The sequence below is a fragment of the Suricata suricatta genome, chromosome 11 (assembly GCF_006229205.1).
Source record: "Suricata suricatta isolate VVHF042 chromosome 11, meerkat_22Aug2017_6uvM2_HiC, whole genome shotgun sequence".
In the NCBI taxonomy this organism is placed as follows: Eukaryota; Metazoa; Chordata; class Mammalia; order Carnivora; family Herpestidae; genus Suricata; species Suricata suricatta.
In genome coordinates this window covers 26,575,444-26,588,034 of record NC_043710.1, presented here as the reverse complement: position 1 = coordinate 26,588,034, position 12,591 = coordinate 26,575,444, and the positions used below count along the sequence as shown (strand labels likewise).

Sequence of the window (12,591 nt, the reverse complement as noted above, 5' to 3'; positions counted from 1 at the left end):
CACAGTCTCCAGTGACTGGGAAAGCTATCTGCTCAGGTAGGAGAATGGGTTTTAGTAGAGTAGTTAGAGGCTGAAAAACAGGTAAAGGGTACTACAGGTGACTGATAGTTATGTTCATGTTTTGTCTAAGAATAGTTGGAAACTGTAAGGTTTCTAAGCTGTGTGTAAGGGGCCAGTAGCGGGTCACCTAACAAAATTCCCATTTAAAGAATATACAATGCAGTTTTGAGATTAACTATCGGGTGAGCGATGTCTACTGGGAGTAGTCTATGTGAGAAATGATTACAACATAAAGTGGAGGGCACTAGTGAATGGATCCTACATACTTCCTGTCTCAGTATCCTTTGCTGGGTAATCCAGACTTGAGTCATGAGACTGATCTCTAACTGCATTCTTCCCCAGGTGATCTCATCTAATCTCAGGACTTTGAATACAATCAGTATTGTAGTCACTCCTAAATATTTCTAGGTCCCAAACTCCCCAAAACTCCCATCTTGGATGTTCCAAATCAATCTCTTCTTTAACCTGCATTCATCCATTTGCTCAGGGCAAATATTTTGGGTATAGTTTTTTTCTTTTGTATCCTGTATCTAGTTCTTAACCAAATCCACATAGTTTTACCTTGAAAATATATCCTGAATCACCTAACACTTCTGACCACCACTGCCACCAGCTTAGAGCAGGTAACTACAGTAGCTTATAATGGCTTGCTCTGCTTCTAATCATCCTGCAGTGATTTTTGTGGGCAAGTCAGATTTTGTCACTTCTTGGTTCTCCAAACTCCACTGGTTTTCCCATCATACCTAGAATTAAATTATAAATTTTTGGTCTATGTGCATTAGTTATTTGGCCTAATTTCCTACCGTTTTGTTCTTGCTCACTGTAGTCTAGCTAGTTAGTCTGTGTGTTAGATCTTTGGCCTATGAAGGCTTTTCACTCAAATACTCTTAACGCTCATTCTTTCTAAATTCAGGTGTTTGCTCCAGTGTCATCTGCTCAGAGGCCTTCCATGTCCACCACTAAAACGTATCCTTAGTCACTTTACTTACTGGATAGTTTCCTCTTAATAGCACTTAAAACTTACCCAGAATTATGCAAACTTTATGTGTGACAAATATTTTGGTCCCTTTATTCGATATGTCTGGCATACTGACATTGGTTGGGCAAATTTGAAAAAGATGGATGTTGCACTAAAAATGGGTAGTGATGATTACACCGGAATTGAAGTGTCTTGATTGGAGGAAGGAGTTTCCCCGAGGAAGGGAAAGGAGCTCGGCTTTAGACATTTTGAATCTGAGGTATTCAAGAAATGTCAGGCAAGCATTTGGGATTTGTTTACTTGAAGTTCAACAATCTGGCCCAAAGACGATGTCTAAGGAATATATAGGTGGTTCTTGCTTGGGCAAGTTCCCGGGGAGCTGGGCAGGAGGGGGGAGAGGAGGGGAAGTAATGTAGCAAGAGCAGAGCCCCATAGCACTGGTTTTCAGAAAAGCGCCATCATTTGATGGCCAGTTTAGGCCTAAAGGGAACTTACAAAGTATCCGCACTGGTGGGTAGAAATCATACTGAATTTCCGACGGGTCCACAGGGGCATTTCTTCAGGTGTGGAAGATCAAGTGAATGAAATGGGTCTTCTGAGCGAGTTTCCTTATTTTGTCACATTAAGACGGGAAGTTATTATTTAAATAAAAGAATCGGTAAATCCACGCACAGATTCCTGGAGTCGGTAGTATCGTACAACTAGGTTAGACACTAAAAACCCTGGACCACTTACGTGTGCTGTCCCGGACCTATCTGGTAACCCCGACTCGCCCCAGTACAGCGGCAGGCACTTATTTTGCCCTTTGGGGCCATAGCATCTTGATTTCTGATAAGAGGCAAATCCCATCTGTGCCACCGCTAGTAGACTAAATTCCAAAGCCGCACGCGCGGTGTAGGCTGCAGCTCCGCCTCCTGGGGCTATGACGTCATCACACGGAGACATGGTTGACGAAGGTCCCCACGTGCGCAGCGCCTTTAGTGCGCTCGCTCACGTGTCGCCTTCCGGTGCCTGAGCAGGACGCGCGTCGCGCAGTGAGGCCAGCTCTGAGAGTGTGGGGTCAGGCATCTGCTAGGGGCAGCCCGTCGCTCCCTCCGGGCTTCTGGAGTAATTGGATTTCCCCACGTGCTTCCGCTTGGCTGCTGGCTGGAATCCGCTGGGCTCGGTGTACAGGTACCCAAGACGGGATAGCTGGGGATGGGTACCAAGGTCGGTGTCTGTGTCCTGCCGGCTCGAGGATGAAGGCTCTGTACCTATGCCGATGCCCGGCCCGCTCCGACTGCCGTCCCACGCGGGCGCTCCTGGATGACAGGGTCCTCTTCTCCGATTGGCGGCCACTCTCCGCGTGCTTCTCGAGCGCTGTCGGGAGTTGCGTGGCTCCGTCTCCACCTTTTAGGGAACTCTGGCCGGGGGTCTGGGTGAAGGGTGGGTGGCAACACTTTTGCTTAACGCGGAGCTTGCCTACAGTTCCTGGTTTCGGCACTGGGGATTAAACTGAGGCAGTCTGATTCCAGATCCTCCCATGCTTTCAACTGTTTGTCTAAGGTCGTTCATTTATAGTCTTTATTCAGCAGCCACATTCAGGACTTGTTTCATTTGCTAATGCGTTTAGAATGGTGACTGGCACATAGATGCTGTGTTTACTTTTTTAGACGAATAGATGAATGAATGAGAAATAGTCTTTCTTTTTCTTCATGGCGCTCTTCCTCCATTAAGCCTTCCATGGCAATTGCAGCCTACGGTAATTTCAGACCTTCATCAGACCACTGTACTATTACTTTTACGTCTAGTTTTATCTGTCTTTAGACAGATGGCCCTTAATCTCTTTCTCTTGAATATTCTCTCCAAGGAGAATGAAAGCGCCTTGAAGTCAAGGCTTATCTGGTATTATTTCGGGGGTTCCCACAGTGACCAGAGCGAAAAGCAGCCCCTACTAATTAGTTATTGATTGAATTGTGTGTGGTCTCTATGTGTCTTCGACTCAGCTGACAAGTTGGGCAGAGTGGTGAGCCCGAAAGAGCTTAGGCTTTGGAGTCAGGCAGATTTGAATATGAACCCTCTCTGTCACACATTTTTCCTTAAGATACTTGAATTCTCTTTACTTGCGCCTTTCCTTATGAAAAAGGGAGCCATTGATTGTAACATAATGTTTTATGTTAAGAAAGAACTGCTAAAATCCATATTTGAATTGGAGGTTGGAAGGACAGTTAAGAGACAGTTAAGGTTCAATTAATGGACTTTATATTTAGAATACAGCAGGCCCTGGAGTTTCTAGGTAGCCTGTCATTCTTACATTAACATTGTAGAAATATAATTGACATTTTTGCTGTTTCTTTGGTGTATTTATTGTGGTAATGATGCATTGTCATATTGTACATAATTATAACTTTTAAGGTCTCTGTACAGTTTTCAGTACGTTTTCTCTCCTTTGAGAAGTCAGTTGGACACATTTCATCATAGTAACATTCACTGATTTCCTTTCTCTGACTTTATTAAGTAAATTAAAAAAACCCAAAACTCTAAAAAACAAAAGAACACAATAAGAACCACCTGCAGTCTTACCATCCACAAATAATTACATTTTGGTGTTTTCTTCCGGTTTTTTTTTCCGTTTATGTTATGTACATGCATAAAAAAATGGTATCATGTTTTCTTCTGTGATGTCTGTCTTCTTATAAGCATCTCTATGCATATCCTTAGATAATTTCTGAAAGTGATTTTGAAAAAGCTTTTTTGAAAACTGCCTTATTATCTCACAAATGTACCATTCTATATTTTAATCATTCTATTTTGTGGAACATTGTTTCAAGTTTTTAAAAAACCTCCTTGATAGGAGCTTCCTTTCTGACTTCCATGCTGAAGAAACGTTTTCTTCACCTTCCAAGCCTCAGCTTCCTAATTTTAAAATTGAGACCGACATGTTCCCTAGGGAGTAGTTTGAGGGTCAAACCAAACGATACTTACAGACGTGCCTAGCATGGCCCCTGGTCCCACTGTGGGGGGAGGCTCATGTTCCTGACCCAGAATCTGGTGCTCATGTCCAGTTGTGTTTCCTTTCTCTCTCTTTCAGTGATAGTCTCTCACTATGCATCGCAAGAAAGTAGATAACCGAATCCGGATTCTCATTGAGAACGGAGTAGCGGAAAGGCAGAGGTCTTTGTTCGTTGTCGTCGGAGACCGAGGAAAGGATCAGGTAAGACCAGTAAACACTTCCTGACTGACTTTGTGTCTTGTCCCACAGTTGGCTTGTTACTGCCCCTCTGAGGTTTCAGCACATAATAAGGCCCCTTTGACTCGTTTTCTTTACATAAAAAGCCTAGTGAGAACCTAGGGGTGGACTGAGTGTGAGGTGAGAGGGTGTGACCGGGCTTCTAGTCCCTGCCTGGGCACTGCCCTCTCCTGGTCCTCTGTTTACTTTCCAGATCTGTCAAAATGAGGTCTTGGGTCTGGCAGTCTCTGAGGTCTCTTTTGGCCATGAGATTTGTGACTTCTTCCCTTGGCAGGTGGTCATACTCCATCACATGTTGTCCAAAGCAACCGTGAAGGCTCGGCCTTCAGTGCTGTGGTGTTATAAGAAAGAGCTGGGGTTTAGCAGGTAAGTGGGCCCGTCGAGTGTCCTGTACCGTTTACAATTTGTGCTCCTTAATTGCATGCCAGGAAATGATTCCCTGACATAGTTTTTCAGGGATCCTTACGGAGGTGCTGTCTCCAAAGACACTTCCAAATAGTGAAAATAATGGAGTTGATGTCCTCTCTTCATTTCTGATGATAAGTTTCAAAGCCACCTTGCCCTGCCCAAGTCTTCTGGGGAATAGTACCGTGCAGTAGAAGCATTGGCTTGAAGCTAAGGTAATAGGGCCACCAAGGTTGGTTTCAAGCCCTGGTCTAGCCATCTATGAGGTTTAGGTACTCCCAGTACCTCCTTTTGAAGATAAGAATCTGTGAAGGTGCCAGGACAGCACAGTAGGGTTCCCACACACACTTACCTCTGGCTCAGAGCCCATTCTCCTAATATCTCTGCTCTTCCCTTCACTTTTAAAGGGCAGGGGTTAGCCTTGCAATTGCTGAGTTCCCTTCTAGCTCTGAAGGTCTTGATGGGTGATCAGTGAGCCTGTCCCCGGCTCCTACCCTTTTAGCCTCTCTGGTTAACTGGCTCTTTTGGGGTGGGTGGGTGATTGCAGTCACCGGAGGAAAAGAATGCGACAACTGCAGAAGAAAATCAAGAATGGGACATTGAACATAAAGCAAGACGACCCCTTTGAGCTCTTCGTGGCGGCCACAAACATCCGCTACTGCTACTACAGTGAAACCCACAAGATCCTGGGCAACACCTTTGGCATGTGCGTCCTCCAGGTGGGTGGCTTTCTCCAGCTGGGGACTGGAGTCAGAGCGTGGAGGGCTCCCCACAACAACAGGCGGACAGTAAGGAGAAAGATTGGCCCACAGAGCTTCCCTCAAGCACTATCAGTGAGATACTTGGCCTCTTTCCAAAGCAAACGCGGTAACTCACCCCATATAAAAATAAGCTTTTTCACTCAAAGTGACACTTCGCTTAGAGGTACCCAAACTGACAGAGATGCTTCATCACAGCTGGTTGTAACCAGCTGAGGATGAGAATGAAAGGATCGTGAACTTCAAGTGACCCCAGGTTCCCTGATCCTAATTGGAACTAGCTGAAGGCATGGTGAGCAGGGAGCGGTGGGACCTGTTTTCACCAGCTCGGTGTAGACCTGCGTGCTCCTGCCTCTATTCAGAGCACTTGACTGGCACACCCGCCCCTGACACCCTCCATCCCTCTCTAGTTCCTAAACCCCCTCACTTTTCCTCCACAGAGAACTACCTGGTGCATTTCTTCTTTGGTATTCCTGACAGAACAACTTTCACATCTTTCTTTGTTTTGAGTTCTGGCAGTCTCTTTTATCCTTTGAATCCTTTGACACCTGTGACCCTCACCCCACTCCAAAAGGAGAACACATTTAAGCCCCCATCCCCAATTTTGGTGTTTATCATTTGCAAATACTACTATGATTATATACGTCTTGAGTCATACTTTATGGAAGGTAAGTTAAGAAATGAGGGGAAAGTGCTCGCCTGGACACCGCATACAGTAGAGCTGGGATGACACAGGGGGTCAGCATGGCCCTGCGCAGGAAGACCCACAGATTCCAGAAGGCATTCAGAGGGCACCTGTTGGGATGAGCACTGCGTGGTACATGTAAGTGATGAATCACTAAATTCTACTCCTGAAACCAATCTTACACTCTATGATAATTAACTTGAATTTAAATAAAATCTTGGAAGGAAAAAAAGGAATAAGGGGAAAAAATCATGAATTGGCAGTTTTTGTTTTATTCTCCCTAATTGCAGTGGGTTGTCCCATACTGCTGGCTTGCATCCCACCTTGGAGACAAGAAAGGAGCATTTTGCCTCTTCTCACCTGGCCCCTGGTTGGTGGGGAGTGCTCTTAGGCCACTGCCGTTAGCAGGTGCAGTGAAGATGGCTGCTTGAGGCAGTGTCTCCCCCACAGGGGGCAGTTCGAGTTGTGTCAGACAGGTTCTGTGTAAACACGTCAGAAAAATGTACATGAGGTATTTGTGAAATACAAGTGCGAATCAACAAAGATGGGAGGATTTCTTCCCAGATAGGATCTTGTATGAGGTTATTAGACTTTTGCCATACAAAACCAGGTACACCTATTCCTCTAGTGCTGGACTCTCTTCTGTGCCCCTAAGTAAGGAGCGGGGTGTGGGTCCATCCTAGTGAATCCAGTGGGGTTTTGACTTTGGGTTTGTACTCAGAAGCCCTCCTTTTATTTGATTAAGCTTCCTTGGGGGTGCTCTTTGCATGACTAGCCCTTCCTGAGGTCTCTTTCTTTCAGGATTTTGAAGCTTTAACTCCAAACTTGCTGGCCAGAACTGTGGAGACAGTAGAAGGTGGTGGGCTGGTGGTCATCCTCCTGCGGACCATGAATTCGCTCAAGCAGTTGTACACAATGACCATGGTGGGTGTATGGTCTTTGAGTGGCGGTTCACATCAAGCTGGGTTTTTGCTGTTGGCCACTTCCTTTTAAGAGTTCCTGTTGAGGGGCACCTGGGTGGCTCAGTTGGTCAAGCAACCAACTCGATTTTAGCTCAGGTTATAATCTCATGGTTTGTGGGATTTGAGCCCTGTGTTAGGCTCTGCACTGAGTGTGGAGCCTGCTTGAGATTCTCTTTCTCCTCCTCTCTCTGTTCCTCCCCTGCTGTGTGCACTCCTCCTCTCTCAAAATAAGTAGACATAAAAAAACCAAAAACAAAAACCCTGTTGAACAGCTTTACTGAGCGGTCAGCACAAGCTCTGGGCTGGGAGCTCTTTGTAAATAATGAGAAAGTCACTGCAGGGAGTCAGCAGCCCTGAATGTGCCCAGGCATCTCTGAATTTCACATTTGCTTTCAGGTATTTGTAAATTCTGTACCTGTGAGATTCAGGTGTGATGCAGCTGTCAGGCAGTTACATTTCTGGAATGGTATTCTGCAGAGAGCCACACCAGCGCCTCCATTTGTGGATTGCCAAAAAGGGACCACATGCAGACTTCCCCCCCAGTCCCCATCCTAATGGATAACGCGGGAATGTTTGCCAGTTCCACTCCCAGTTTGGCAAGAGCTTTGACTGTGGAAGGGGTAGTTTCCACCCAGAGCCGAGGACGTGGTTAGGAGTGGGAATATGTCTCCGTGGATGCACAGCTGGTCTGCAGCCCCATCAGTATTGCCATGTGGGTGTTTCTCGAGATAGGTTTTAGTCATGGCCCGTGGCTCAGCAGTGGCATTAGGATTGGCCTCTGGGTTTCACCGGCTCTGTTTATGTGGTGACATGGACTTTTCCACAGACTTAGTAGCTGGTTCCTGTCACCTCTGCTCCTCCCATCACTTGCCACTGCTGCCCCTCTGCCTTCCGCAGGGGCCCTCAGACCTGCTCAGTATGCTCTCACCTCATGGCCTGTGCACTTGCCGTTGTGATTGGGATGTCTGCCCAGCCCGCTTCTCACTCACTGCATTCATGTCCTGCCCGCATACCCCCTCCTTCGTGTGGGACAGACTCTGCCTGTCATCCTTGACCTGCTTGACTTGCCTTCCCAGCATCTGCCAGCCGCCTGAAGTTACATGTTAGTTTGTTGTCTGACTCCCTGTGCCTGTCTCTGACCTTCATGAGATCAGGGACTTAGTTTTCATCACTGGTGCGTTCCCTGATTCCGAAGAGTGCTTGGTGTTTAGTAAGGACTCATTAAGTACTTGTGAATTAATGATTGACTCTGTGTCCACATCAGTTTGTTTGTCCCCCTTTTCCCCGCTGCTGCTTCTCAGCTCAGAGGGCCTTCCCTCACTACCCCATGTTAAGTAGCCGCACCCCTGCCATTTGCTGTTCCTGCACCCAGTTTTTCATTTGTAGCATTTGCCAGAATTGTTTTTTTTTACTCCTTTGTTTCCCTCTGACCATTAGACTGTAGGCTCCGTGAGAACAGAGATCCTGCTTTATTGAATACCCGTGTATACCCAGCATGTCTGGCACATGATTGGTAATGTGCCTTTTCTCGAATGAGTGAATGTATTTTATGAAGCTGGGTAAAACGTGGAAGAAGTCAAGGCTGGGGTGAGGGGATGTTTGCTGTGATAAAGAACATTACCTTTAGTGTTGGATGCTCCGTCCCGGTTCCAGCAAATAGCAGTGGGCTGTCCAGCGCAGCTGGTTATGGAGGCGTGGAGTTCCAGCCATGGTCCTGGCGCCTCCTTCATCCCAGGCTCGCTGGATAGACGCTTGGACTGCGAGCCCCAGCGCTGGTGGGATGTCTCTGTTCACAGACACTGTCTCTTTTAGGACGTGCATTCAAGATACAGGACCGAGGCCCATCAGGACGTGGTGGGAAGGTTTAATGAGAGGTAGGTCTGAAGCACATTTCTCAGGTCCTTGGTTGTGGGGTGCCGTAGTGGGAAGGATAGTTCTGTCTTGGACCCAGATGAAAGCTATGCTTCTCTCTGAGGGAAGGTAGCCCAGGGGTCCAAAGCAGTGAGATTCCTGACCGCAGGGTCGTTGTGAAGACAATGGGAAGCAGTGAAAGTGAGTGGGGAGCCGGGGCCTGAACCAAGTCACTCTCCTCACCGGCCTTCAGCTTACTTATCTGTCAGAGGGCTGATTTGTCTGGATCACGGTTTCCCCAAATGTGTTTGACGGAACACTAGTATTTTATTTTATTTTATTTTTATGTTTTTTTTTTTTTTACAAAGAAATGCATGCAAACTTATTTGAGGCATTTTAGAACTTACATAAATGGAGAAATATGCCATGTTATTATATAGAAAGTGTAAGGTTAAAATCGGCGGGAGTGAGAAAGTCACAAATCAGAGAGACTGGAAAAAGAGATCAGAGCACCCTTTATTAAAGAGCTCTTGGGCGAGGTTCCCTGGTCCGGACAGGATGGGCCAGGGAAGTCACCAGAACACTAGTATTGTAAGAGGGACTTTGTGTCAGAAGGTTTCTGGCCAGATGTGTCTGGGAAACACTGATACAGTTTTTCGTATGTGAAGATTCACGTTAGCCTGTTGGAGCCTCCGAAAAGTCTTGGAACATTAGGGACCTATTTAACTGATTGTTTCCCAGATTTATTTGACCCGAGAGTTGTTTTTTAGGGAACACCAATTAGCGGCCTGTGAAACACCTTAAGAAGCTTTGGCCTGGATCAGAGGTCCTTACCTACAGCACCTTGCTTCCTGGGGACATTTGGAAACCTTTTGATAGTCATGGCTTGAGGGGAGGGAGGTGGGCAGGGACGCTACTGGCATCTACTGAGTAGAGGCTGGGGGTGCTGCTAACAGCCTAGAATGTACCAAACAGCCCCACGACAAAGAATGATCTGGTCTGAAACGTTGCTGGTGCTGAGGTTTAGAAATCCCGGCCTCAGTTAAGCTTGGGGCCTTTCCAGGCTCAATAGATGGAGTCGGCCTGGGGGTGGCCGTGTGCTGCTGGGTAGAATGGAAGCCTGTGAAAGTAGCATATGAAGTTCTCTTCTTCCACCTGTGGGAGAAGTTTGACTTCTCCAGCCAAACCCATGTTTTCCTTCACACAGGAATGTCTGTTACATTTCTTAAGGCAGCTTTCTTCTCCTCTTCTCCCTTTTCTGTAGTTATTCTTCCTTGTGGCAGAAGGTAAATTTGTGTGTGGGTTTATTTCCCTGTGACTGCTGATCCCCGTTTAAGGATGGCCTGAGACAGCTCAGTCCTCAAAGGTGTGGGGGGGGGCCCTGTGACTCGGTGCAGTGGGAATGCTGTGTCTTGAGAGAGTTCTGGGTTTTCTCGTTTGCTGTATAAAGCGTGTTCAGGTGCCTTATAGAGGAGGCTCTGAGTCCTCTTACACTGTTCTCCAGCTGAACTTTGGCTTTCTCTAGTTTTCTTAGAGAGCTGTGGGTATCAAGTCATTTTCCTCAAGAAAAGCTACACCTTCATCATATAGATCTTGCCCCCCAACCCCCAACACCTCATTACTGTTTTGTTCCTCAGATTTATCCTCTCTCTGGCCTCGTGTAAGAAGTGTCTTGTCATCGATGACCAGCTCAACATCCTGCCCATCTCCTCCCATGCTGCCAGCATTGAGGCCCTACCGCCCCAGACTCCGGTGAGTCAGCCGGGGGCCCAGGAATCTGGGGGAGGCCGTGTTTTTTTGTGTGGACCTTCCCGTGGCAGTGGCAGACCTCCTCTTCTCTCTGGTAGGAGGAGAGTCTTGGTCCTTCTGATCTGGAGCTGAAGGAGTTGAAGGAGAGCTTGCAGGACACTCAGCCCGTGGGTGTGTTGGTGGATTGCTGCAAGACCCTAGACCAGGTGAGCGTGGCGTTCTGAACTTCCCTGCTCCAGGATAGGCAGGGCAGAGGTAAAACAGAACATGCAGAAAGCAGCGGAATCCAAGGTAGGACAAGTGAGGATTTGGATCCTCCTTGGGGAAGGGACTTTTTCTCTTGCTTGAACAGTCGTAGTAACACCAGGCTGGTTGTCTGTCATCTGCATTCATGGCAAGTCCAGGGATTATGTCCCCCTCCACCCTGGGTCATCAGTTCCCTAGTGGTCTGGGGGGAGATGGAATTTAAAGAGGAACCCCCCAGCACTTTCCCCAAGTGAGGGTAGTGTATCTGTATTCTCCCATTTCAGTTCAGTTTTGATGACATAAAGGCTTTGGCTCATGTCTTGCATGGAAGTGTGAGGGGAGCCTGAGGCCCTTTGTACTTACCCAGGTTCCAGAGTGAGGCCTGATAAGGCCCTCCAGGGTGTCCTCAGGACCAGCAAGGAGGCCGCCTGGGGTGAAGCAGAGTGAGCAGATGAGAGTCGGAGGGGACGGCAGAGGTCCCGTGGGACAGCCCCGTGGCCCTGAGGGCTTGGTGCTTACTCTCTGAGAGCAGGGTACCCATGGAGGGTTTCACATGCGCAGTCTCTCAGCCCAGCTGCTGGAGGGATCCTCAGGCTGAATTTGAAAAAGATCCCTCTGACTGCTCTGTTGAGTCTAGACTGTAGGGGAACAAAGGGGAGACCGAAAGACTAGTCAGGATTCTACCATAGTAAGGGAGGAAGACAGGATAATGGCTTTGACCAGCGTGGCAGAGGATGGCACTAGTGAGGAATGGTAGGATTGCGTATATTTCAAAGGTAGCACCGATGGGCTTTGCTGGTGAGTTAGGTGTGGGGAGAAAATGGAGAAGGCATTGGCCTAATCAGTTGAGCAGTTAACTGAGAAGGGGAGACTGTAGATGAAGGAGGCTGGAAGGGACAGTGGGTTCTCCTCAGGTCAGTCAGAGAAGCCTGGCCAACATACAAGGGGAGACACGCAGGGGCACTTGCATGTACACAGGAGTTCGATGGGTGGGGAAGAGATCTGGACCAGAACTTGAATTGGGTGTTACCAGCATCCGAGGGGCATTTAAAGCTTTGAGACTGAGAGGGGACGACCAGGCAGTGAGAAGCCCAAGGGCTGAGCCTTGCCTCCTGGCCTGCGAGAACTGCCCCCTCTTTGATTTGGCCTCAGCTTCCCTACAGTGGTGGTGGTCAATGGCTGAAACTTGGTCTTTCTCAAAGCTCACCTAATAGGGTTCTCTTTTCACAGGCCAAAGCTGTCTTGAAGTTCATTGAAGGGATCTCTGAAAAGACCCTGAGGAGTACCGTTGCCCTCACAGCTGCCCGAGGAAGGGGGAAGTCTGCAGCCCTGGGACTGGCTATTGCTGGGGCTGTGGCTTTTGGGTAAGGAGGTCTGACTTGCCCTCTTTGGGAATTCTGAGGGAGAAGTGTGCAGGATAGGGGTCAGGGGACCGGGAGACTGTTCCTAGGTCTGTGCAGGCTCCTGTGTGATTTCTGTAGGTCATGAGTTGGGTTCCTGTCTAGAAACGGCAATGCCATTTTCCCCAAGCACGCCCCCTCCCCCAGCCCCGTGGGGCGCATGTTATATGTGCAGGCACACACAGACACGTGCGCCAGGACCTCTGTGATCACTATTCAAAATTGAACAGATACACACAGAAAGTTGGACAGACATAGAAAAGCAAA

At 47.9% G+C, this 12,591-nt stretch overlaps 1 protein-coding gene across 3 annotated transcripts in view; it reads left to right on the top strand.

The window, feature by feature from the left end:
• Nucleotides 1–1,980: 1,980 nt before the first annotated feature.
• The window catches only part of NAT10 (N-acetyltransferase 10), a 31,631-nt gene continuing 21,020 nt past the window's right edge, over nt 1,981–12,591 (top strand). The window contains exons 1-9 of one of the 3 annotated variants that reach the window (XM_029956109.1): nt 1,981–2,212; nt 4,110–4,232; nt 4,543–4,634; nt 5,221–5,392; nt 6,918–7,040; nt 8,891–8,952; nt 10,567–10,681; nt 10,777–10,884; nt 12,155–12,288. In XM_029956109.1, coding sequence (XP_029811969.1) covers nt 4,125–4,232; nt 4,543–4,634; nt 5,221–5,392; nt 6,918–7,040; nt 8,891–8,952; nt 10,567–10,681; nt 10,777–10,884; nt 12,155–12,288 — 914 coding nt within the window. In that variant the 5' untranslated portion in view covers nt 1,981–2,212; nt 4,110–4,124. The other 2 variants (XM_029956110.1, XM_029956111.1) reach the window with 2 other exon arrangements.